This window comes from Dermacentor andersoni, chromosome 11 (assembly GCF_023375885.2).
Source record: "Dermacentor andersoni chromosome 11, qqDerAnde1_hic_scaffold, whole genome shotgun sequence".
Classification (NCBI taxonomy): Eukaryota; Metazoa; Arthropoda; class Arachnida; order Ixodida; family Ixodidae; genus Dermacentor; species Dermacentor andersoni.
This window is the reverse complement of record NC_092824.1, coordinates 50,267,843-50,293,724: the sequence shown is the minus strand read 5'-3', so window position 1 is coordinate 50,293,724 and position 25,882 is coordinate 50,267,843. Positions and strand designations below refer to the sequence as shown.

Sequence of the window (25,882 nt, the reverse complement as noted above, 5' to 3'; positions counted from 1 at the left end):
CAAACCGGACGTGCGCCTGGTTGACCTTCCTACCGTTCCTTCCTTCGTTTATTCCTCCTCCTCCTCCTCCTCCTCCTCCTCCTCCTCCTCCTCATCTTGTTGTTGTGTGACGTCATGCCACAAATAGTGTCCTGTTTCAGTTACATGGAATTTTACGAAAAGGTGAATTTTATGAGGATATCTCCCGATATTCTATCAGGTTATGTGTCTCTGTGACTACTATAGGAACTCGGTATCATGCAAAATGTGGCAGATAATTATTAAGAATATCTTAAATACCTGCTTAATTAGCAATTATAGAGGATACATTGTGCGAGAATTGAGGACCCAAATTCATATTATTAACTCGACAAAAACTTCTTCTCTAAATAAAATCTGCTAGAGCCTGCAGTACTTGGCACTGTGGGCGGCCCAGTATGGCAGTACCGAAATAAATATTAAATAGTTCACCAGTGACGTCGATATCTCTACCCTCTTCATTGCGAGTGCAGACCAACAGTAGCGCAAGCTTTCGCTGGCACGGACTCCATCGCGGCCGGTGCGGGAGGACCAATTGGCCCTTCTCGACCAAGCCCGGCGTGCCGCGATCGCCAGTGGGGTCCTGGACTGAGGGACCCACCCACTGGACCTGAATGTGATCAAATTGAATGTGAATAAAAGTTTTGTACTGCTACTTCTCGTTTTTTTGCATGATGACGCCAGGAATCGATGGGGGGCGGGGAAGGGGGGGGGGGGGGGGGCAAAGCGTGCTCTATTCCGTTTCCAATCTTGTGGAGGTACCGCAGCTCGGCGACCACGTTTGCCAACAGCAGCAAATAAAGAAAGGCTTTCTAGACCAGAATGAAGAAACCTCGTAATTGCCATAGCATTGGGGCCCGAGCAGCAAGGAAGCAGGTGGCGTTTTCTGATAGGGTGGGGAGATCAGCGTCACTGATGCTCTGTATAATTTTAGTTTGGGTTCAGGGCTGGCCCCAGCCAAAATACTGCACACCGTAGTACCTACGACGATTTTTGTGAAGTTGCTGTTGGGCAACATATGACTGTCGGGCTTCAATTTTGCAAATGAAATATTGCCTCTAAAATCGATAATTAAAACTTTATCTGTATTGGCTGCCAATCTTCACAGTGTGACAGCAGATGTGCAAATGCGCTTATCACAAGTTATCAGTGCAGCACCCTGTGTTATTTGGCGCAGAAAATAAAACAGCCTGTATACCTGCTACATTAATCTCTGGGAACGAGGGCGAAGCGGGGGGGGGGAGTCCCAAGGTGGCTGTGTTGGTGCAGAAACATCAGCCCACCCACTCCCTGGAAATTTTCGATATTCTCGCCTTCCCGACTCAAACCGGGGGCGGGGGTGGGGGGGGGGCGGTTACAGAGGACCTATTAGCCCCCGGGTGCCAGGCGACCTAGCTACGCCACTGTAGACGATAGGACTAATAACGAATATTGCTACTACGAACACCATGAGCGATTAAAACATTCAAAAATGAAGAGCCTCGTAAAATGGAGGTGCCGGGGTTCGAACCCGGGGCCTTTCACATGCGAAGCGAACGCTCTACCACTGAGCTACACCCCCAAGCCTCAATACAGAGTTTTGAGAAGGGTTTTGAAACATTATACAATGCTTTGCATTTATGTATTCGAACCTCTTTAGCAGCGCGGTCGATTTGTTTAATCGCCGTAGTACCACTGTCCCGTCGCACGAGACTGCAGCGAAGTCTGCTTGTAGGTGCTTTGCGGAGAAGTCGCATTGGCGCAGTCGCCGGTCGCCGCCTATGGGGAAGTGGTTGTATCTTTTGACAATGAGTGGCGCCACTTAGCAAAGCACAGTGTTGGCGGACGACCGTAAACAGTTACAGGCTGCGCACAGTTGCAACACTGTGGGAGCCGTGGGATCATTCTATGCATTATGATTTAGTGAAGCCCACGGAAGCAGCGAGACACTGAGCTCACTAGTTGCATTCAACCGTCTACGTATCATCCTAGTATCATTTAGCACGTAGGCACAAAAACCAAAGATTTCAAAGAGCGAACGTCTACGAAATCAAGTGGTCGTGTCGTCTGCTATTTTTTTTAACAGCGTCCCAGCTTTATGTACGTCCCACAATAGTGTAGGCGCACAACGTTTAGGAAGGCTCAAAAGAACGCAAGTGCGTGCATATAAAATTGATGGGCAAATACTGGATATGTATAATAAACCTTAGTTCATGCAATTCACAAAGTGGTTTGAGCTAACGTTTCTAAGAACGTTGGTTTGAGCGATCCAAGCGCCTTGGTAACAATGTACCCAGCTACCTCGTAAAGTTGCCTCTCAAAAGACTGAACCAAGGTCAAGCAGCGCAACCTCAATGCCACATGCAATCAACAGTAGCATCGATACTTTGCTTAGAGAGAGAGAAGAGAGAATTCCTTTGCTTAACCTTTGCAGTAACCTTAGGCATGACCCTCAAAGCTAAGTGGGGAGGTGGCTTTACAAGAAATATAGAAAATATCACCCAAGGTAAGTAAAATTCCAAAGCAACCAAGCATGTTATATATAAATAGTTAATTTTTCGGCATGGCCTATGGATATGCATACACGTCTAGAGCTGAAAGTTAATCCATCACAACTACCACTATGAAATGCTCTGGTTTGAACAAGTGCCATTCAAACTTAATTTTAATAGGTTACTGTGCCACCTTCCTTCCACATCAGAACTTTCTTTCATTATTTTTTTCTTCAGCTATGCACAAAATTATAGTTAGTCTGTGGTAGACCAATTGAACTCGCGCGCCATATTGCTACTGCTGTGTTCACAAGCTGGCAGAAAATCTTCAAGCCCACCTTTTGTTTATGCAGCTTTCTTTTTCTTATAAAGGACTTCACAGTTACATGTATCTGGTATTTCCCAAGTGTAATTGATCAACGAAGCCAATCATTCCTCGTTAAATTCACACTGTACACATGATATCCATGTTAACAAACAATGGTCAGCCTCCTTACATACAACAAGGTTGTCACTTTCCAAATAGTTTCTTTTTTTGCATGCAGAGGACTTCCAACGGTGTTTTGCATTTCTTCCTCAAAAGATTATGGTAAAGATTCAAACATCACTCTTTGTTTATTGAGTTACATTTTGTTTCTAGTCATAATTCTGTGTCTCGAAGCACATATCAGGCGAAAAATGAGCATGCTGGCAAGTTTTCTCGCAAATAAAGAACCTCAGTGCCCTTCCACTCTGTGAGGAAGGATGACCAGCGAAGCCGTGTATGTGGGCCCCTTAATGGGGAAGTGCACTCCCGCCACGGGTCGGCCCGGCATTGCACTAACTTTGGGATCTTGTGTCTAGCCCTCAATAGTTTCGCTGTAAAAGTTGACCGATGATTATGATACTCTCCAATGCGAAATTTCAGTGCAGCTCTATGTCATTTCATTTCGCGTGCCAGCATTTTGTATTATGATTACATAGGTTTATGTTAGGAAGAGAACACTGTGAGTAGCGCACTTTGTTTTCATACAGACGACGCACACTACTCTGGCGCCATATTGTAACCATTGTCGCCGCACAGCCTGTCTTGTGTGGCACTACGCTTTTATTCTCAAGCTTTCATTCCACCAGTCACGACGAGAGCAGCCCTCCGTCGGGGGGAAATCTTGCCACCAGTGTCAGCGGCGACAACAACCAAGGGAGTGTCACATCGAGCCTTACTTGTAGCTGCTTTGCCATCGCCCCATGCAGGAGCAGTGATACATGTCACATGCGCTGTTACTGCGGGCTCACCTCAGCAACTGACACCGCGTTCTTCAAAAAAGAAAACTGAAAACAAGAAAGCGTTGCTTTTTCATTCAGCAGATTTGAAATTGTAAATTGTGAGTTTGGTCCGAGTGCTTACTGGAGGGTTCAGGCAGCTCCTGCAAAGGAATGAGCAGAATCTGTGACAAGCCCTTTCTCAAATATTGTAGGAAGGGCACAATAGACTATCTCTCGTAAGCAAGCTTGCTTAGCTTACGAAGTGTGTTCTGGCATGGAACACAAACATGAGCCAAGAAAATAAATACATTTATTTTGTAGACAGCACGTAAAACACTGTACAAGTCCGAACTCAGGTCAGGGGGTAGGGGGGCCCAGCAACAGCGCAGCGTGTTTGCTTTCCTTCGTTTGTAATAGCTTCAGAAGACAAAAAGGATGCGTTGTTGCACTACGTCAGCATACGATGGAAACGTGAGACTAGACCTTTCATAAAGATCTAAAGTGCCCCGATGTCAAGCCTACAGAGACTAGCATCGAACCAGAAGTTATCATCTGGGGCTGGTCTGTGAACTGTCATTGGAATGTCCTTGTGCACCAGCCACACTTTTCATGCAGTCAATGTGCACGATGGTTCCATTGGGGCACCAGGCGAATGAAGGCTCCTGGAAATGTCGCTGGCAGATGGCGCACGTCCTGAGTTGAAAAGACAGAATTGGATTGAAACATTTCTTTTCAACAATAAAGTGAAGAGTATGATTAGAAGTGAGCATCAGCAATTCTTTCATGATGATGCTAGTTGGTTGGAACATCCTCTGTTGTACAGCTAGTTGTACACCACCACCTGCGACGCACTCTGTGTTCTGTCCTCAATCCATTCTGTGCTGCACCAGAGTCAGCAGGTGCAAAGCTGACTGGCTAGAACTTGTTACTCTTGAGTGCAAAGCTCTGTCCATTATCTCACTGCAATAGGAGGCAATGAAAGAACATGGGAGTCAATTGTCAGGACGCTAGCTCCACATGCTCTCTCTAAGGCCACTATTTTATTTTTCATGTGACTGGCTGTGACAGACCTTACCTAAAACCGTAGTGATGGTTATAGATAAAATACTGAATTGACAAGGACCAAGGCAGTTCGGAAGCAATCATCCACAAAAAAGTCAGGACAAGCTTGTAAAAGAAACCTTGCATATACGACAATTGGCCTCTGTGCTATCTACTATCAGTGAGTGAGAGAACCGCAAGGCCACATCGGTTTACAGATGCCTGACTCAAGCACACAATCTGAATGTGTTATGATTTAACCCAGTTTGATAATGTGGCATAAAAAATCATAGCATAAATTCCATAAGGCTACCCAGGAACCTTGTTTGTATTGTGAGTTGCTGCAGGGAAATGAAGTAACAGGTGTTTTATTGTGGCAAATTTTTAACTGACAATTAACATGTCAAGTCTTAAGTGCTCAACAAAGACTGTGGATTATACATATGTCAAAGCAATAAGAAAGCCACATGCATTGTCTTAACTTTCATTTGTCCCTTCTGCTTGTGGTGACTCTGTTTTGGTCCAAGGCACAACTACACTGCGAGGATGTACGAAGGATGCAGAGTATGTGGTGTCACTTTCTGTGTCTCTCTATTGATAACTACTGATATTGGCAAAAACAAACAGTGCAAAGGGACCAGAAGGTGAAGAAACTGACAATGTTAATCTACCAACTTGCCGCTTTGAACTACTGATACGGCATTCACATTAGACGACTACAAGTCGGGATCATATACAAGAAGCAGAACTGATTCAGTGATCACTAAACTGCGGATGGTTAGAGAACTTTCTATGACAGCAGAACAAGGGCAGATGCAGGGCAGGCTCAAGGAGGAAGGGAGGGATTACTGCAAGCTCAATTTTGTACGCACTGAAGTGCCTGCACGTATGGTGACAAGGAGGCCTGAATCCACCAGCGCATCAGAAGAATGCATTTTCAAAAATCTGAGGTAGGTTAATTACAAGAAGAAAGTGTGCCATTCACTCATGGAAAAATTGTGCGAGACTCGCAGGTGTGACAACGTCACAAAGTGCTTCTCAGGTGTACTTCCCCTGCAGCACCTTTGTGACGTGCCAAAGCCAGTTGCCGCCCACCTGTCCTCTGTGAGTGTCATCGAGGTCTGGTGCAGCAGGGCCTCGCGCCATCGCACCTGAAGGTTCTCGGAGCGGCGCAGGGCGCTCTCGACCCGTGCCATGTTGCACCGGTGCAGTGAGGTGCGCACCGCCTTTGCCAGAAATTGGTCCATCAGGGAGACTGACCAGTCGGGTGGCAGCAGCTGCAGCACCTGCACGGCCGTAAGTGGCGCAGTCAAGATTTTTGTCTGCAAAAGCGGATAAGGCGTTGACTCCATAACGGGGGTTACACTTTAGGCACAACTTTTTGCACCTGTTTCGTGGGTCAACTTATCTTCCTGCACTTGTAGGTAGCATTGCTTGTTTTCATACACAGTCAAACCTTGTTATAGTAAAGTTGCATACGACATGACAATGCTTTTGTTTTATCCGATACTTGCTCTAAGCATATATTTCTTGCGCAATGATACTGGCGAGAAAATTTCGACATTTATTTTTGTTGTATATTGTAACTCCTCAAGTCAACATTTGTTATATACATATTGAGAGTTCAGTGTTAAAAAGCTGCATTCTATAATCCATAGCCTCCTTAACATAGTTTCTTTTAAGCTCCTTGGAAAAAAAAAACAGCTCCTTACTTTAAGCTCCAGCTCAGTTTTTCCTGAATTACCTAGCTGATAAAACCCATATTATGCTAATTCCATGAGCCTGACTTAAAGTGCTTTATTGGGAGACTAAACTCTGCGAGTGGGAGACAAATGGTCAGAAAAAGCTACAGGATTTCTTCCCCTCCCAGAATATGAGCAGTTTCATATCAAGAACAGTACATGGTCCATGCTAGCTGCCCTCTGCATTTTATTTACCTTTGCAGGTGCAGGTAACTTGACGACATGTCATGCATCTTCGTTTCTTGTACTTACGTGCTTCATTTATTGGCATACCGCATATTTCTTACTGCTTGTTCACTTTTCTTCAACTACTATGCTGGTGCAAGCGCACAGACTTTCTCTAAAGCTGTTTGGTGGTGATGGATTCTTGGGCCATGCAATTCCAATGGCGCTTCAGAGTTCCTTGGAATGGCAGCACATAATCAACATGCAAAGCGTAACCACAAGTGCAACGTGCTGCCATGCACAGTCGCACAATATCGTCAGAAATAATCCTGCGCCATTTTCTCAAGAATAAGAAATGAAAGAAGCAAGGACAATAAAATTCTGGGTTGCGAGGAATGTGCGCCATGAAATGGCCATGTGCCACGAGCGCTTGAAGAAGGAAGACTTTGTTTTGAGGCAACCATGGTTAGTGTTACCGTATGTTTCACTGCATTGAATGTTTCTATTTGACTTTTGCAAGCAAAGAGAATTGACGCAGACTACGGTGCTCACGGTCTCCTTAATTTAGAAACCTACGGTGTGGCCAGCACTAAATGCACCCTCATCTTCGATGAAACACCTCTTCGTTTTTTAGCATGGCCAAAGCATATGCCGAGCCACACTAAAGGCCCCTAAGTAGGCTGTTTTTCAAGACGCGTGAGTTTCCTTGACCCACCCCCATCACCTCTATCTCTGCCATGTTAAAGTTTCACTGCACCCATTAGAGGTGCTAGAAAGTGTGAATGGTAAACTCAAATAACTTTTTGAGCATGTGAAACTGAACTTTCCAGCTGAGTGAATGCAAATGCAACTCAGCGGCCACTGATAAGTGCTATGCGTGCATGAATGAAAAGCATTTTTCGTACCTTCACAGCATCAAATTCAGCCACTTCGCTGTTTAGCAGCTGGATAGCTGCTGGCAGCAACGCTTCTTGGTCATTCTTCCTGCAGAATTCAAAACATAATGTATGCGCTTGAGCGCGCGCCACATTTATGCAAGGCCTGCAGCCCCTAACTTGGCAGCCCAAAATCGTGAAAGAAAGAAAAATAAAGGTGGCGTGGCAAACAAACAGTTGCATTTCACGTACAGCGCCATAATCTTCACGATGGTGCAGTGTTGTGCACTATATGTTGTGTGTTAATGCAAGGCATTTTGGGCTACACCCTGCCAAAACTGAAAAAAAAAAAAAAGAAGCGTCACCCTTACATGAGTACTATAAGTGGAAACTGGGCCAGCTGGTATATGTTGTACAAAGGACAAGACAGTGCAAAACTACATGACAAAGAGAAAGAGGGACAGGACGAACACTGAATAAAAATCACAGGTTTACTTAAAAAAATATATTAAACATTTGCCATTAACATCACCGCTGATTATCGTCGATCAAAGCAAACAGCACAGAAAGCTTTGCTTACGTCGATTCCAACAGTACATGAGATCTGCAAAATGTTTTTAAATTTGTGCTCGATTTCTTATCTATGAACTTATATCAACTACCCAGCAATCCATTTTATGAACTGTTTTTACTCTTTAGTGTTTTGCCAGATGCATGATAAAGCTTAGCTCGAAGGTGAGTGAAGGTAGTGATATGTAAATCTGCAATTGTTGGCTGTCAAACCATAACCATTAACAGTGAGTGCATGTGGACTGGTTTGTAACGTAACCATTACAGTGTGCTCACCTTGAGGTGTGAGTGAACTGTGCATTTTGTGTATTATTACTCTCATAACGCTGTGCATCACACTGCCAGCATTATGAGATATGTGCCATGATCTTCTCACAAATACTTTGTGCTATACTTTGAGCACAATTTATGAAGCCCATTTTGCATAAAATGACATAGTGTGTGCACACATAACATGAGCAACAGAAAAATTAATGAGAAGTGCACCACACAGCACGCAGAGCTGAGAGAGGCCTTACGGAAGACTGCTGTCCAAGTAGACGGTGAGGAGAGTGTGGTACAGGCGGTGTCGGAAGCGCCGGTCACGTCCTTGGGACTGTCGCTGGCAGTAGTCTTCGGCTGCCTGGTAGTCCTTGAGCTGGTGGACCAGGAGACGAAGTGCCTTGTCATGGTCCTCCAGCTGCCAATATGGGTGGAAGAGATGTGAGCAGGCTTAGTAGCATCCCAGGAAGGCAGCAAAGCGAGATGAAGTTTAGTTTTTGAAGACAAGGTCTTCTTAGCCAACTTCAGATGGGGTTGGCGAATGTCGGACCTGGCTATTTTAAAAAAAAAATGTGTCCGACAATTACGAGACTCCCTAATGCGAAACTTGAGCGCAGCTCGATACGTTTTTTTCATTTCACAATATATTGAGGCAAAGAACTTGAGATCAAAATCACTGCACCAACTGGTAGTGGGCCAGTGCCGTCAGCACCTTCGCAGAGGGAGGGGCAGTATGGGAATGCTGGCATTATGAGCGGCATCAGAGCCATCTGTGGAAGAAGACGACAATGAACCCGCAAGAAGTGGGCACGAGTGCGAGGGGCAGTATAGGAATGCTGGTATGATGAGTGGCATCGGAGCCAGCTGTGGTATAAGACAACGATTAACAGTGGCATTAGCACGTTTGCGCAGTTATGCAAAGGGACGCTGACAGTCGACCCAGGAACAGGTGCCTAAGAGCTTGGCTCTACAATAAATGGTCAATTAGGTGCCCCGTAGATGTCGTGTGATCGTGAAAATGGTATGAAATGATTCATCACTGTGCCAAGAACACCTAGCAACAGTCAGGCACTAACGATACAGTAGAATTTTGATACAAATCTTTTGGGACAGCATAAAAATTAGTATAACCCAAAAACATTTAAAAAATTGGGAAATTAAGCTGGGGAGAGGGGTCTAGCGTGGCAATGAAATGAATGACTTGCAAAATTTCTCGTTCTTCTTTATCTCTTTTTTTTCAGTAATCCTAAGACCTTCCTTTATCTAATGGCGAAGTATTCGGAAGAAATACGTAGCAGAATTTCAGAAAATTGCACATTGCTGTGTTTACTATGTTGACGTGTGTGTTGAAATCGGGAAGAAAATCTGGTTTCGGGAGGTGCTATCGCACCGCTGATTGTGCGAGCATGACTTCCCGTTGATGCAGTGCCGCCACCTTGGTATCGCCGTAAACACGAGAGATTGAAGAATCAGATAGCTGTAGCGATGCGTTTATCCAAGCAAAAATAAAAGAAACAAACGTGAGCGCGAAAAGAGAAAACTAGTAATGTGATTCGTTATTGCAGTCATGTGGTGTGTAGGGAGTACTTCTATTGGCTGATGACGCCAATTTGAATCAGTGGCGCATTTGTTTTGCGCACATTTTGGCAGCAGCGAGCTGCACACTTCGTGTGTTCCTAGGCCAACATTTTAAGATTTGCCTGGTTATCTAGTGCTGCTTTTGCTGCTGCATTCCAGCTGCCGCCTGATGGTGATAAGGACATGATTTGCACAAGGTAAGGAAATCAGTTTACTCTTCTCTCCACTCTCCCTGCTTCTCCGACCAGCTCTCCTCCACAAGAAGGGATGGAGGCGAGCTGGGTGGGAGAAGCAGGGAGAGCAGACAGCTTTCGGCCACGCAAGTCCGATAGCAGACGTTAAAATGCAGATTGATAAATAAATTCATATGTACAAAAATAGTATATGTGTGTGATCATAATATTATAACTTAGGGGGAAAAAAAGAAAGGATGAACCAAGTGTCAACGTTAAACAAGACAAGGTCGACGTAATTGTACTTGAAATGCAATACGAGTAAAATATGAACTGAAATAGTAATTAATATACAAAAGAGACAGAAAGACAGAATACATAGGTATTATCAACATTTAAGCATCAAATCATTTGAAACACCATGTACTCAACTTTGTGTTGTTAGCATTGACACTTGGTTGACACTCTTTTGTTTATTCATGGGTAGAGGTGGGTGACTGATCAATTAACCTACCAATTAATCGATTAGTGATGTAATTATGACAAATGACTATTATATTGGGGTTTGTCTGTACAATCCTGCACAGTTGTGGGAGTTCAAAAAAAGCACCTATTAAATGATTGATCCATGTAAGTTGCACACCAAATCAAACTTGAACCGTGGCCTTAGCATTAGCTTCAAAGGCAAAGTTGAGTGCCATGTTCAACTTTGCCTTTACCTCATGTTCTGCACTACAGCCTTAGCGTCTACTAATGCATTCTGTGTGCACTTTACAAGTGTTTTTATTTTACTTAATGACAAACAATTAAAAACAGTCTGTGTTACCCAACTGAACACTGCTGCCCTGCCTAGACTGCCCACCCACAAGCATTGTGAGCTTAAGCGTGGCAATTCATTTCATTGTAAACAAAGCACAGGTACAAAGTAAAGCGCATCTGACAGGAGTGTGTACTAGTCAGTCTGGGACACTGGAGGGTAGTGTCTGAGAGTGCAGTTCCAGGATGGTAGAATTGGAGAGTCCAGCACCTCCACCAAATGTGAAGGTTTATTCAATACTGAAGCCATGATGGGTAGAGCAGTCAGCTCTTTGTCTTCATTACACTATCATCATCACTACTACTACTACTACTACTACTACTACTACTACTACTACTACTACTACTTCTTCTTCTTCTTCTTCTTCTTCTTCTTCTTCTTCTTCTTCTTCTCCTCCTCCTCCTCCTCCTCCTCCTCCTCCTCCTCCTCCTTCTTCTTCTTCTTCTTCTTCTTCTTCTTTCAGAGGAGTGTAAGTTTGTTGGCCCCAATAGCATGAGCATGTGTGCATAACTCCCGGAAGAAACTGTGTCAGAGCATGCTTTGTTGTAACACCCAGCCATTGGAAGGTCAACACAAATTGCACGCACAAATGTACATTATATCTCGTTCCACCAATTCAAGCTTTTTTTTTTCATTGAAATTACATGCGCAGCCACTAACCTTGCCATAAAGTATGGCGCACTCCTGGTGCAAATTGTTCTCCAGTGCCCTGCCCAGCAGCAGCTGCACCCGATAGGAGTTTGACGTCCGCAGCAGATTCTGCAGCTTTTCCCTACGGGACAGACAGATTGACATAGACAACAAATAAATCAGAGGAGCGTAAATAATCGATAAGAAAGGAAAATATGCACTCAGCTTTCCCAGAATAAAAGAAATAATGTACATCATATGGACACATAGTATTCCACATAATTTGTCTCCCAGTGCAACTTTCTTGAGTGGTTTGACTGAGTTCGAATTGTATTTTTTTTAAGCAAACCAGTTGTGCCATTGAGTTATAAAAATATTCGAGTGAAGAGCAGGAACCAATTGTGGTTGAAATAGGATACTTCATTTTTCTCAGAGTGCTGATCACTAGATCTTACTAGCTAAGGCTGCTTTTCTTTTCTTTTTTTCTTTTTTTAAGGTCAAACAGATTCTTGCCATGAATCCAGTGCCAATACTGTCTGCAACTTTAGTGCTCCACTCACAACCCATCCTACTTTTGTATGCTTGTTTGTTTATTTATTTTAATCAAGTAATGAATCAATTTGATTTTCCCTTCTGTAGCTCAATTTTGCATTTATACTCGACTGTCTGTCAAGAGTTTCAAGTGTTGGACTGACTTTCTTCATATTATCCCCCTCTATTCACAAGATCTGCAGCAGCAAATATGGGTGTTGTGCTCTGCGTACTAAACAGTGCAGAAGACACAACAAAAACAACAATTAAGGCACAAAACACAGGCACTGGCTACTAATTGTTGGTTAAAAAAAAAAAGGAAATGAAGGCGGGGGCTTGCGACGTGTGTATCACGTGATCCTCAGGGTCCGGTATGGGAGAACGCAGGGAACGAATTTCGCTTGCGAAGGCTAGACGGGGCGAGTGGAGAGGGAGTCTCGCTATGCAGTGGAGCCCACCTGCTGAAATCATAAGTTTGCAGCACTGAAATATTTCTATCTCGGCTATTAATGAGCTGACTTGAAAAATTTTTGCGGCACAATGCTCCCTAGAGGGCACGTAACAACTTCCATTGTATAATCAAAATTTGCTATGGGACCTGGTGAGGGGCCCTTTAAGCACTCCCATACGTGGGCCAAACCCGAAGATAGTGCAATGCCAGGCTGACCCGTGGCGGAGGTGCAGTTTGCCATTAAAGGGCCCACATACACAGCTTTGCTGGTCATCCTTCTTCACAGAGTGGAAGGGCACTGAGGTTCTTTTTTTTTTTTGGTTCTGCTTAACTAATGCTGTGTAGAGTTCCTCACATGTGAAAATCTGTTCACACGACTACGAGCTCATGAGATGATGCCTTTACTAACCAAATCAAGCCGTCCCACTCACCGAATTGTCTTCAGCCTTTCAGACTCAGCACTGAGACCATTCTCCTTGAGTAAGCACAGCACCATATCCAGGTACATCACCGCAAGCAAGGTGTGATATTTATCACTCTACAAAAGAATAATATACAGATACAAAGCCAAATGTATCAGCACTCACTTGCCCACCTCAACACAGTGCAGACAGCATAGACAAAACCACACAACTTATGAGCCACAAGTGCCAGTACATGATACAATGAATACAACTTAAATAAACCCCATGTCCCGTGTGAATCATAGATAACATAGACAAGAGCAGCTGGAGGCCTCCTATGCATTAACATTCTGCACCCTCTAAGGTACGAGTATAAGGCATGCAGAAGTGCAGCCTCATCAACGAAGATGTGTAGCAGAGGAAAGCCTCCTGCCTTTGCCAGTTCATGCGGCAGGTGTTCTTGTTCTGCACATGTGTGGTATGTCATGTGGTGAGCAGAGCTTCAGATACGACGTCATTTCCTCCATGTGTTTGTGGGCATGGTTCGCCTCCCTGCCTTAGAGCCATGTTACTTAAGCTTCGTCTAGGATGTGTCCTGGAGGCCGAGCCACTGCACCGACAAGGGTTGGCACTCGGCGAATCCTGTGCATCCTGCGGTGCCACAGAAACGCTTTGCCACTCAACTTTGCACTGTTCCTCCCAGGGTATGCAGTGAGCTGTGCTTTGCGGCGCTCGTGTTTCGTCTCTCTTTTTCTCCCTTGTTATTAGTGCGTGCTGTAAGTAATAACAGTGCTTTACAGAGACTTTCTTTTTCTTGGGTTACCATGTGCTAGGCCAGACGACATTCTTTTTCCCACTGGTCATGCATCTGGACGTGATCAAGCTCACAGAGTCCTTCTAGAATTTTTTTCGTTGAGGAAAAGCCTTACTTAGTGCACAATTCAAATGGAAGAAAGGAAGGTGACAGTGCACAATTCATCCTTTCGTATGAATTGTGCGCTAAGTAAGGCTTTTCCTCGACGAAAGAATTTTTCACCAACCAGCCTGAGCAGCTACTTTGTTACTCTTCTATCATTTCTGGAGCCAACACATTTAGACTCTTGATTGCAGTCTAAACATTCTGACCACTGGTGTGGTTTAGTTTTGCAAGAACTTGCAGACCATCTGCTGGACCTTTTTCTTTGTAGTATCAATTTTTCTTTTAATTCTCCTTATTTTTTAATATCTCTCCTATTTTTCATTGTCATCTGTCTTTGCACATTTTTTCTTCTAGAGCAGGCAGGCATTGTACCTCTCATGGTGACAGATGCCAGCTAGTTCTTTTTATTCAACCCCTCCGTGATTGTTTGACAATGACAAGCAGTAACAATAATAAATCATGTGCATTACTTAAGGGACGTGAAAAGCACATAATCCTTAAGTGCATACCCTAGTGGCCATGAGGTGACCAGATGTTAATAACACATAAAGTGTACATAAAGGTACGCTGCTCATCAATGGTAGCGACCTGCTCAACTTCATCTTTGCACCAACCTCAATCTTCTTTCCGAACACGAGGTGCTCAAGGTAGAGGACAAGAGCATCGGGGAACCGGTGCAGGTACTCCAGCACACTCTCATGCTTGAGCTCGTCTGATCCTGGTTCATCGGGCGGCCTTTCTGTGAATATCTGCAAAAGAAGGAATCATCACGGCTGCTGACTTCAGCCTTAGCTTGTAAAAGTACTAGCTACTTATTTCACAACTGAGTGGAAAAAAGAAAAAAGGCATGGGAACACTACACAAGGACCATTCTACACAATGAAATAACTCTATTCATTCATTAAAACAGTACCTCCTTCAACTAAAGCTTCCTCAGACTGCATTGCACACAAGCATGGTCAAGTGCTTTAACAATGTGAACCACTGTGACTTACTTATATCTGACATGGAACACATGGCTGAAACTTTTCAGCAAGTGTATTTATACTATAACTATTAAATTCCAGACCCTTTTGCTTGTGCATATGGAGGTGTTTGGACATGCTTTGACATTGGCATTGTTATGTGTAAAGAATGACTGCAGTCTCTGGCTGTGCCTACATATGGAACACAAACAAGCCAGGAATCCAGATATTTGACAAAGCTGGGAAGCCTTGGCGAAGGTGGCCACATGCCTAGCTCCAATCGCGTAGTTTCTGCCATAGGCCACTGCCTATGCACTCGACAAATTCCGTCACTCATAGTTACACAATGTGTGAAAGAAAAATGCCTCAAATTTCATCACACGTCAGGTCAGGCGACTAAGAATGGATCATTTTTCTTCTGACAACTTCTCATTCCTATTTTCTTCATTCCTTTTTTTTTCATTTTTCGAAGCCAATACATTGAAGTTATACAGCCAAAAGCAGCAGGAAGTTGCACCCTTCCAAACTCTGGACAGGAAAGGCAAGACTGTGTGTGCTGCTTTAACTAAACACAGATTGTGTGCAAACCACTGAACATCATCTGAGACCACTGTGCTGAACAGCCATTTTTGTTGGGCAAAGAGTCGGGAAGTTGAAAACACCTGAGAAGTTAAGAAAGACTGCCATATCACTCATTGCACACAATGACAATATTCTTCAGAGAGGCATCGGCCAGAGCCTTCAGAAGAATAATTACTACACACTGCTCGGCATTCTGTTCGAGAGGTGATGTATTCCTGTTTCATTGAATTCCTAATTTATTTTAGCTTTTCACGCAATAGATGTGACATGTCATTCTTTGTATAGATTGTGTGGTTTCAATAAAATTTTGGTTGTTCAGCCAACGCTTGTTCTGTTTACATCCTGCCTTGTTTTTTGTTTTTTTATATTTTCTCTTGCACTTCATCAGCACTAGCAGTGAACCATTACTAACTCATCAAACTTCCCATGTTTGAGCGCAGTAGACTAAAGCAATGCCAGTTAATACAAAAAAAATAATCAGTACACTGGCAAATGGCACATTTCTTGTCAGTGCTATTTTCATGCTGAGCTACGGTCCAATGTGTTGACAGCAGGGACAGGGCAGGCATTCTGACATCACGGAATGCCCTTTGCTAGGCTGACTAATTGCACTGAATATAAAATCATGCGAAGCATTGCCGTAAGTGCCTGCTCCAGACTACTGTTAGTGAACAACAGAATACATACCCTGACTCCCATTTCTTGGTCCTTTTCCAGAGCCAGCTCCGCGAACGACCATAGCAGCTTGTGGTTGCTTAGCCTGAAAGCACAAAATAAGTAAGCTGTCCATGAGTAAATACAGTATAATGAGAGATAAGAGATCATAGACTACAGGCACAGGTTTCATTATTCCTACATATTATGAGCACAGCATAGAGACTACCAGATGCTTTAGAAGTCGGCAAACCTATATTCAAGCCACAATTCTCAATTCCATCCTCAATGCTGGGCACGCATAGGTAGTAAGTTATTAGGCTCCTTCCACATACTGTTGTGCCTGGGTGTACAGTATGGTTCACTATTAAAGCGATCACCTAATTAGCATTCAAAGCAGCATTACTAAAATATGTAACATAATGAAATCACCACCATGCCCAGCAATAAACAAGAAAGCTTAAACAATAACCATCGTTAAGCAAACAAGTTCTGCAGAGGCATGAGACTGGGTTAGTTAGTGTTTCAATCTTGTCAAGCATAGCGAAACTGGACAAACGACACAAAAAAGGGGGAGAGAGGGGGGAGAAAGACAGCGCTTGTCTACGTCATCCCATTTTCACGTCCTCTGGCCAGTTTCGCACTTTTAAGAAGACAGTTCTGGAAAAGCTCACAAGGTGGAGCAACTTCTAAGAAAGGGTAAGTTGCTAATCTATTTACAAAAGTTTTCAAGGGATCTGTATAGGTTTCTATTTTAATTCTGTTCTTCCTTTCAGTTACATGCTAATTTTCCATCTCCTGCCTAAACATCACTTTGCTAAGTTGCTTCTTTCTAGGACAACGTCTGGAGAATGTTGCACACAACTGTTCCCACCAAAATAATATGCGCTAGCAGGTATACTTATAAGCTTAGGAGCACACAGAAATACACTCCTGTCTTTAAGAGCACGTAAACTGAAGTTATTTCGTACAGCATCACAATGCATATAATACAACAGAGAGAAGGCACACAGCCTAGGAAGAAACCTAGTGCACATTTATGCATCTTGTGGCATAATTTTGCAAAAGAATGTTTGCAGTGAAGTACAGTCCCTTAAACTGCAGTGAGGACAGTCTGTAAGCTGTGCTTGCTTTCCCAAAACATTAATTTTGCACTGAAAGGCTGAAGTGCACCAGGCACTGCTACTGGCTAATCACTGGCTTCAGCAGAGGCAGGACAAGAATATATGCCCCACATAAAGACACTACAGCTGACATAGACTGCTGCACCTCAAAGTGCATATGTAATTAGGCATGACCCATGCACCGACAAGCCTTCTTTTCTCCACGTTGAAACTTGCACATTCACTTCTGCTGCTTTCTCTGACCAGTGTACACTGTTAATAGACAGTCGTTGCAAATACCAAAAGTCAGAATATGAGCTCAGGCTAGTCAGCCAGTCAAATTATCAGTAAAAGCAACTGCAAACTGCCGAACTAAGAATTTCCAGAAATGTGAAAAGGCAAAACATTTAGCCTCGCTTACCTCAAGAGGTAGTCAACGTAATATTGAAGTCCCGGGAATGTTTTGTCCTGCAGCTCCCCAGACAGAATACTGCACGGCAGAGTCAACAGAAAAAATTTTAACAGTGGCACACGTGGTCAGCGAAAGTGAAAGATTGGACAAGTGTATGTAAAGACCTAGACACTGTATTTAAAAGTGATGCACTGTCATACCATATGGCACAATTATTCCTAAATTCTAATTAGACTATTCTGAGGAACACTGATTAATGTGTTATTGTTCACATTATGAAAGTGGCACCACAAACCTGTACTTCCCTTATGCAAATGTAGTGGTTCATGGTTTTGGATAAGGACAGGATCTGCCTATTTGCCGGCATGGTTATTCAGGATGGGACGCACTGATTCTGCACTCTGTACTTATACAAAATGAGAAAGGAGACATTGAATACAGTTAAACCTCCATGTAACAATGTCGGTAAAGTCGGGAAATTTTATTATATCGAAATTCAACCTTTTGTACAAATAAGTACAGTTGCTGATGGATTTTTGCGGCATAAAAGGGGCCACAAAATTTGTCAAATTATCAAAAAATCAGAAAAAGCAAATTTCAATTAGAAAGAAATCATTTTGTTGAATTTCAGATTTATTGACGAAAGATATGGTTTAATGCAGTGTCGACAATATTTTGACATCGGCAGTGCATAGTAAAGCCAACCATGCTTTTGCATCCATTCCACCCCAGTGGTTGATGGTGTTGCCCACAAAAGGACATCATGAAAAGCACCAGCAGCACAGGGAGCGAATGCTTTGTCAAGCCTCTCATTTGAACGTGTCTCCGAAGCTCAAGGTTACGCAACCTCGATTACTAAACATGTGGGAAGACAGTGCACGATGCCACGCTATCTCAGCTTGCCCAGTCCTTGCACACACGGCACATTACCTCTAAAACAGGGCATGCAGGCTGCATATGTGCTCAGCCACACTGACAGCCAATGCATGCCAACCTGCTTCCCACTCCCTCCTCCCCCACCCTCTCGTGCTCAATCTTGCTGGCTCCTTGCCCCCCGCCCTTTCCCCTTGCTCGCACGAGAAGACAATGCCGCCGCATGTGCTTCAACCATGCGACCCTCTGTGTCCGCAGTAGTTACCATTTATTGTCTTGGTATTCCTTTGCAGCAACAGGAAAATTTCGTTATATTAAAATCATGTATAAACACACTTTGTTATACTGAGGATCAAAATACTTGATCTTCTATGGACAAGAAGTTATAAAAAGGTTAAATACTTTGTTACATAGAGAATTTCTGTATGTTGAAGTTCGCTATATCGAGGTTTAATGGTACTTCCTGTGGCACTGCCCACACTACCATGATGAAAATGAGGCTCTTCTCTAGAAATTACAGAAGAAAGGCCTTCCACATACGTGCCTACAACACAGTGCGTTTCCAGAAGGGTCCATCATAGCCCACAAAGGAGCTTTGTGCCTTCTTATATTTCTGAGATGCAATGATTCTCTAGATGTGCAGCAAATACACCAGTGACACCACAAGAGATGCTTCGCTGGAGCAATTGTCAGCCTCAATCGCCACGCTAAACCTGCATATGGCTGCAACACACCCCCACCACCACATCACGATTTTTCAGAACCTTGACTAATGTCTCCTAACTGCTGGTAACACTTCATTGTGATACAAGCACAAAAAAAAAAAGGAAAAGAAGAAGAAGAAAAGTAAACCGTATCTAGCCCTTGGATATGGAATAATAATAAAGGAAGGGAGGGATGGAAAGAGAGGGAAGGGCAGTGGTATTATGCAATTATTAACAAGCATTAGTTGTTATAAATTCTGTGCGCACAGGCCGCCATGTGTTATATCTATCTTGACACCTTACTCTGAAACTATCCCTGTTCTTAATTTCGTAGAGTTATGCAGAATTAGAAAGAGGCAAAGGTCCGGCACCAAACTTCTTTGACATGTTTTCTTGACACCACTTTCAACTACTGCGTCCCTTTTATGTATGGTGCAGCTTCACAACAACGTGACAAGCATTTAGGTACAAGTGTTGCCGTCTGGTTTAGCTTCACAGCACAGCATACTGCTGTAAACCCATGCCAGAAGGCAAACATTGTGCAAACGCACATTACCACTTTCACTTGCAATTCTGCATGTACTATATGACATTCACATGAGCCTCTTCCGGGACCCAACAATATTGTTTAAGGGTCTCAAACCAAAATAACAATATGTAAGTATAGAAAAAATGTGAGCAACATTGAGAGAAATTAACAAGATGAAGAGTTCCACTACAGTACAGGGTTAATAAGTGACTTCTTCAAATTCTTTTTAAACAAGTGCAATGAAGGTAGACACGCAATATATTAGAATTCAAGTTATCCCAACTCAAAAGTTTCTAAAAAATCCAAGGTAAATCAACCGTAATTAGTGCATGCTTTTGGTAATAGAAAATGGTGTCTGGTGTGTTCTTTATTTATTGTACACTGAAGCAGAAAAACCGTAGTTACTTAATTTTGTTGTGCAAGAGCTTGTAGCCGGTATAAGCTTGTAGCGCCCACCTATGATGCTAACACCCCGAATGCTCAACCATTTGTGCAACTACAGTCAAACCTTATTATAATGAAGTGACATCCGACATAAAGAGACCTTCTTTATATATCTGACATTCATTCTAAACGTACAGTTGTTACCTCCTAATATCAGTGATAAACACTTTAGATTGACTATATTATATCTGATAATTTGTTATATCAATGTTCTTTATGCAGTCAACAAACCGATTTTTCGGACATATCTGATAATCCGGACGCCTTCGCGGCACCGCAAAGTACCCCATAGTGCCAATGCATAACAACATCTGAAATTTCGTATGCTGAAACCCTTCGGCTTCTGATTTACTGCACTTTTTGCCGTGACTGCAGGTCTGAAATGACACTATACGAAGCTACCACTGCCACCATTTCTATTATCTCGCTACCTCGAACCAGCACTTTTGCATGCTGATGTGCAAGCAGCAATAGCAGCTGTAGCCACTAATGTGGCAATGCTAGGCCTAGCTGCTTCGACGTTTGATACCAAGCTTCCTGCTATTCCGCGCTGTGCATTGAAAGAATTTGCTGCTTCCAGCAATGGTGCCAACTCTGCCTTTGTCATCCTCGCCGATGGTTTCGAAAAGCTGAATGTGCAGCAAGAGTCAACCGTCGCACAATGTGCCGTTTCCCAAAAGTCCGCTTCGCTGCAATACAGCAATTTTACGCGGTGAAGCATATGCAATGTATTGCAATTAATCATACCAAGAATGCTAAGGGGTACTGACACAGAACACAATTATGCATTGCTTAATTGTACACTCATGCAGCAACTGTCTCCTGCCAGAGTACGAGCACTGGTACGCCTAATAATTGACCTGGCAGGCCTTCAGAGCTGCTTCAGACGTGCCCGTGGCAATTTGAGTCCACGGGGGCATTAGAAGGCATACACTCTTTTTCCAGACTGCCAATATTTTCATAGGTTTTCGTAGCCCCCGGGGAGCACGAACAAAACCGGACATTGACTGTATCAAGTTTTGACTGCAATACTGACTGACCTTGCCCAGAGACGCAGGCTGCTCTCGTACTCTCGGTGGGCATGGTACAGGAGTGCGGCTGCATGCGGGCGTCCGTGACGCTTCAGGAACTGCGCACAGTCAGCCAGGTCGCAGCAGATGCCGCCGTTGCTCTGCAGGAACCTCAGCAGCTTCTCATCGTCCTCGGACAGAGCGTAGACCTTCAGCAGGGCGCTGTTGACCTCCTGCCAATGAACAAACACTACTGCTGTAGCTGACAGTACTGTGAATGATTAGCTGGCCATTCTTCAGGGCTCTGCCTTACCCCCACCATTGCTAGGGTTCAGTGCTTTGGCTTGAAACGTCAAAACACTGGGAGAAAAAAAAGGTACGCACACCAATTTTATTTTCAGAAATTCAAGTTTAACTAACAAGGGCACCAGGCCGAATTCACACAAGGCCTTTGATATCTAATTGCTTCTCCTTGGTCAACAGCCTTTGCTCATAATATGTTCAGAATCACAAATGGTTGGCAATTGCTCATACGAAAAGCGTTTGCAGACAAAGTGCTTTGTGAATACATGCCCAGTTTTTAAACTACGAACCTTAATGTTTCAAAGTTGCATGTTTGGTTATTGAGAGGCACTGTAGCGGGAACTGCAGAATAATTGTGACTGCCTGGGTTTCTTTAACATGCATCTAAAGCATGGTAAATGAGTGCTGTTGCATCTTGGCCCCATTGGAATGCAGCCACCACTGGCGAGAATCAAACCCACCACCTAGATCCCCGGTATTCCAAGACAGGCTGGTACAGGACAAGGAATGACTAAGAGACTCTGCTTGGGTTATATTGTAAAATGTTGCAGCATATTAGTGGTATATATATGTGCGAAATGCATAAAGTACATGTTTACACCCTGCAATAGGCTGCAATAAATTACCACGTGATATTGACAGTTCTTTTCTCTCATGGCTATGCAAGGCAGTATGAGGAGCAAGCTTCCTTGTACGCATATGAGGTTTATTCCTTACTGTAGTCATCATGCAGCCATATGACAACACTTGCCACCACAGTTCGAATGTTCAGTAAGTTGCATAGCCCACATGTACATGCCTTGTGACAACCTTACATCAGTCAGCACCCATATCTTCGCACTATTTACCGCAACAGAAACTTTATGCCTATAGAAACGGTAAGCAGGGGCCGCAGCCCCTGCTTACCGTGTAATGTTCGGAGTGTGCACCTGACTTGCAGGGTGACATGCTTCTTCAAATTCTATGGAAAGAATTCTTGTGTTATTCATGCAAATGTGGCAAGCATGCTGTCACCAAAATGAATACATGGTCATTTAAACTAAAGACCCCAACCCACTAGTCATCAGGCTGCCAATTCAAGGCAATGAATTGGCTTAGACAGCATGTGTCATAGACAAGACTCAAGAAATGTATGGTAGTGCGAGTACAGGCACTTAATAAGTTTTGCCAACAAACTGCATGGGACCATTTTCTCTTGGCCAAGTTCTTCACCAACGCAGGTATTGACTGAAAATACTGAGATGCAACCTTTTCTCGGAATTCTGAACATGCACAAACAATGGACATTCTAAACAAAAAAATGAAATTCTGAGGTATCATGTGCAAAAACCACGAACATTATGAGGCATGCTGTAATGGGGGCTCCAAATAAATTTCGGCCACCTGGTGTGTTCTTTAACATGCACCTAAATCTAAGTACACAAGCGTTTTTTGCATTTCACCCTCACCGAAAATGCGGCCACCACCACCTGGATCAACGATGCGACCTCAAGCTCAGCAGAGAAACGTCATAGCCACTGGACTACCATGGTGTGTAAACAAACAAGCAAACAAACAAACAAACAAACAAACAAACAAACAAACAAACAAACAAACGAAAGGTACAGCCAATGTGCTTGTCCTACCATTCTGGAGTCGGAAAAAAGTTGCCTCGAGGTCTCCAAGTAGGAAGCCAGGAACTGGTGACACTTGGCCACTTTGTCCTTGTCACCGTCACACATCTGCAACACGTCGTCAATGTCGTGCAGCTTGGGCGATGCCCTCTCGAACGCTGATGAAGGAGGCAGCAGCTCTGGGTAGAGGCTGATGAGCTGCAACGATCACAAGGAATGCAAGGAGGAGCACCGCGCATGAGCCAGCTGCTTTGGCTGCACTGTCAAAGGTAAAGTGCCTCAACGCAACACGGAATAAAAAAAAGGCTGCATCTCAAACATCCTTGTGTGTACTGCAACAGCACTGCTTACAAGAGGGATGAGCAATTAGAATGTAGGTCGTGTCAATGTAGATCATGTCACAACTTCCAACTGCATCTACTACATAAATTCTTCCAAATAAGATAAATTCCTCAAACGAACACGTTAAGCCAAATCCAAAGCTCAGAACTGCCGTTTCTTTTGAAGCTTCTGCAACGGCACCACCTTTCCGCCTGGCATTTTTTTTACAGCACACATCGCCACCCAAGCAGATTCTTGCTACCTCTCACCTACTGTCCTTCGCTCGCTGTTCCATTTCTATGTATACATTTTCTTTCCTCTAGATTTTTTCCCTCCTGGTGGCAACTGCCATCAGAAGGAGCACAATGCCTGTGGGCTCCCTGTGATTGTTTTCTCTATGCAAGCCTAATAATAATAACTGTGCTGGAGCCCTTTCCCTCATTCAGCCAGTGTGCCTCTTTCTTTGCATTCCCCTTAGCTCTGCGCAGCACAACCCTAATACCACAAGACTTGGCGAAATGGCATAAGCTAATGGACAGATAAACATACATTCACCCTTTCCCTCACTCCTAACTGCTGTTCATAGCAAAAGGGAGAAGAAAAGAACAAAACAATAAAAGGTATCTGAGCTCAAATTAATTATCAGAACTCAGTTAAGTCATGCTGAATTGCTAAATATTGTGCGTGAAATAATAACTGCACCTTGGTAGCAATAAATGTGAGTGGCTCACCTCTCTGACGTCCAGGCCACCCTCCTGGAAAAGCTCTTCTGCTTCAGCAAACTGCAAGTTGGAGAACTCGACGAAACCCGCCTGCAGTTGTATCCTCTGCAACACCTAGAATGCAACGAAGACAAAACACATCCTTTATGCGATTACTGTCATGGTTGGGAAATAAACTTCCAGGACATGTATAAACAATAATCACTTGAGTTCCATATACCTTGCCAATACTTCTGTCGCACGGTCACCTTCTGTTAAGGAAGTTTAATGAAACTCTCGGTAAACGGAATTCAACACCCTCCTTTTCCAGCTGAAGGGATTACTCTTGTTCCCACAGTTCATGAAATGTACATTAATGTTTATCTGCATTAAACTCGCCTTGCATGCGATTATAAACTTTTATTGCATAATATAACAATTCATGAACTACTTAATTAATCACATTTATGCTTGCTATTGCCCTATATTCTTGAATAGAGCAGCACTCATGACGTTTGGTTTGCTGCACGACATATCTGATAGTGGGAGCTGAAGCTTTAGTTAAGCAGTTATGACAAGATGTGGTGCAAGTACTACTCCTAGCGCAACTTGATGGCATGGTTAGCTTGAGCACAGGAGGAAGTTGATTCTTCCTCTTGGGCTTGAGACACGAGCGTGCGTGAAGATCACAGTGCACTCTGTGGACTTTCCATGGAAGGCTTCCTGTCTGGTTTCGGAAAGCGGCACCAGCACGGACGAACACAATTGCTTGTGGCTTCATGCTACAGCCAAGTGAATGAAAATTTTGCCTTTCCTGAATCTTCCTTCACCTTGCGGGATTCCGCAGAACTGATTTGCCGTATTCCGTGCCCCTGCGCTTCGAGTTGACGATCAATTTGGCCTCGCTCTGGAATCTGCTAGCATCCTGGTTAGCTCAGATGATAGCGTGACCACCTCAGAAAGGTGTTAGCCCTAAGTTTGATCCCTAGACCAGGACGAACTTTTCTCCAATTGCGGCACTTTCTTTCTGAGAAAAACCATGTTTCTTTTCTAGCTTCGTACTGTGTTCGGGTGGATGACAATTTTCCCTGTCAAGCCAACTGTCCTGAATTCAGCGGGACAGTCCCAACCTTTGAGTTAAAGTCCAGAGTCTCAACATAACCCAGTTGGGATGTGCAAATGTCCCAGCTCTTTTTTTTTTTTTTTACTGCATAATAATCAATAAACCAGATATCTTTTTTATAACACCTGACAGCTCGGTTGCACATTTTTCGCTCTCGTCTTCTGTTGCGTGGTCATAAACATAAAGATGATTTAGTTTTGGTCATAGTTCTATTTCTGCTGTAGGCCCTAACCTTTCACAATAACTATACCTGTATTGGTCGCCATGTTAGCAACTAATGCACCTTTCCTGCTGTAAATCACAACATGATAGGACAAAAAAAAAAATTTTTGCAACATTGGTGCAAGTACAGACTGGCAGCTCCTGGCACCGACAGGGCCAGTTGTCGTAGCCATCCCGCCAGTCTGGACTTCATCTACTCAATAGTTGGCAACCCGACTGTCAATTGGTTGGAAGCGCTTCACTTTCCTAGATCGCACTTGTGAACGACCTGAGTGTCAGAGCCCAACACGAGTGAAAATTGACTTGGTATATTTATGTAGTAAGTCAAACATAATAACATAATTGATTCTGCAGTGCGTATCGTCGAGGAACTAATATTAGTATTCCAGCAAGCTGTTATCATTACATTCAAACAGCAATAAATGCCCATTT

At 43.6% G+C, this 25,882-nt stretch overlaps 1 protein-coding gene and 1 non-coding gene across 2 annotated transcripts in view; both read right to left on the bottom strand.

Moving 5' to 3' along the window:
* Positions 1-1,507: 1,507 nt before the first annotated feature.
* Positions 1,508-1,579, bottom strand: TRNAA-CGC (transfer RNA alanine (anticodon CGC)). Its single transcript has one exon. It is a non-coding gene; the product is annotated as a tRNA-Ala (tRNA).
* A 2,447-nt stretch (positions 1,580-4,026) lies between these two features.
* Positions 4,027-25,882, bottom strand: part of LOC126517830 (transforming growth factor-beta receptor-associated protein 1 homolog) — a 42,359-nt gene continuing 20,503 nt past the window's right edge. Inside the window, exons 11-22 of the mRNA XM_050167632.3 lie at positions 24,136-24,240; positions 23,096-23,281; positions 21,198-21,400; positions 17,617-17,685; positions 16,126-16,198; positions 14,506-14,640; positions 13,000-13,106; positions 11,617-11,728; positions 8,646-8,806; positions 7,588-7,666; positions 5,871-6,061; positions 4,027-4,427 (exon numbers count right to left, since the gene is read on the bottom strand). Coding sequence (XP_050023589.1) covers positions 4,283-4,427; positions 5,871-6,061; positions 7,588-7,666; positions 8,646-8,806; positions 11,617-11,728; positions 13,000-13,106; positions 14,506-14,640; positions 16,126-16,198; positions 17,617-17,685; positions 21,198-21,400; positions 23,096-23,281; positions 24,136-24,240 — 1,566 coding nt within the window. The 3' untranslated portion in view covers positions 4,027-4,282. The remainder of the gene's footprint in view (positions 4,428-5,870; positions 6,062-7,587; positions 7,667-8,645; positions 8,807-11,616; positions 11,729-12,999; positions 13,107-14,505; positions 14,641-16,125; positions 16,199-17,616; positions 17,686-21,197; positions 21,401-23,095; positions 23,282-24,135; positions 24,241-25,882) is intronic.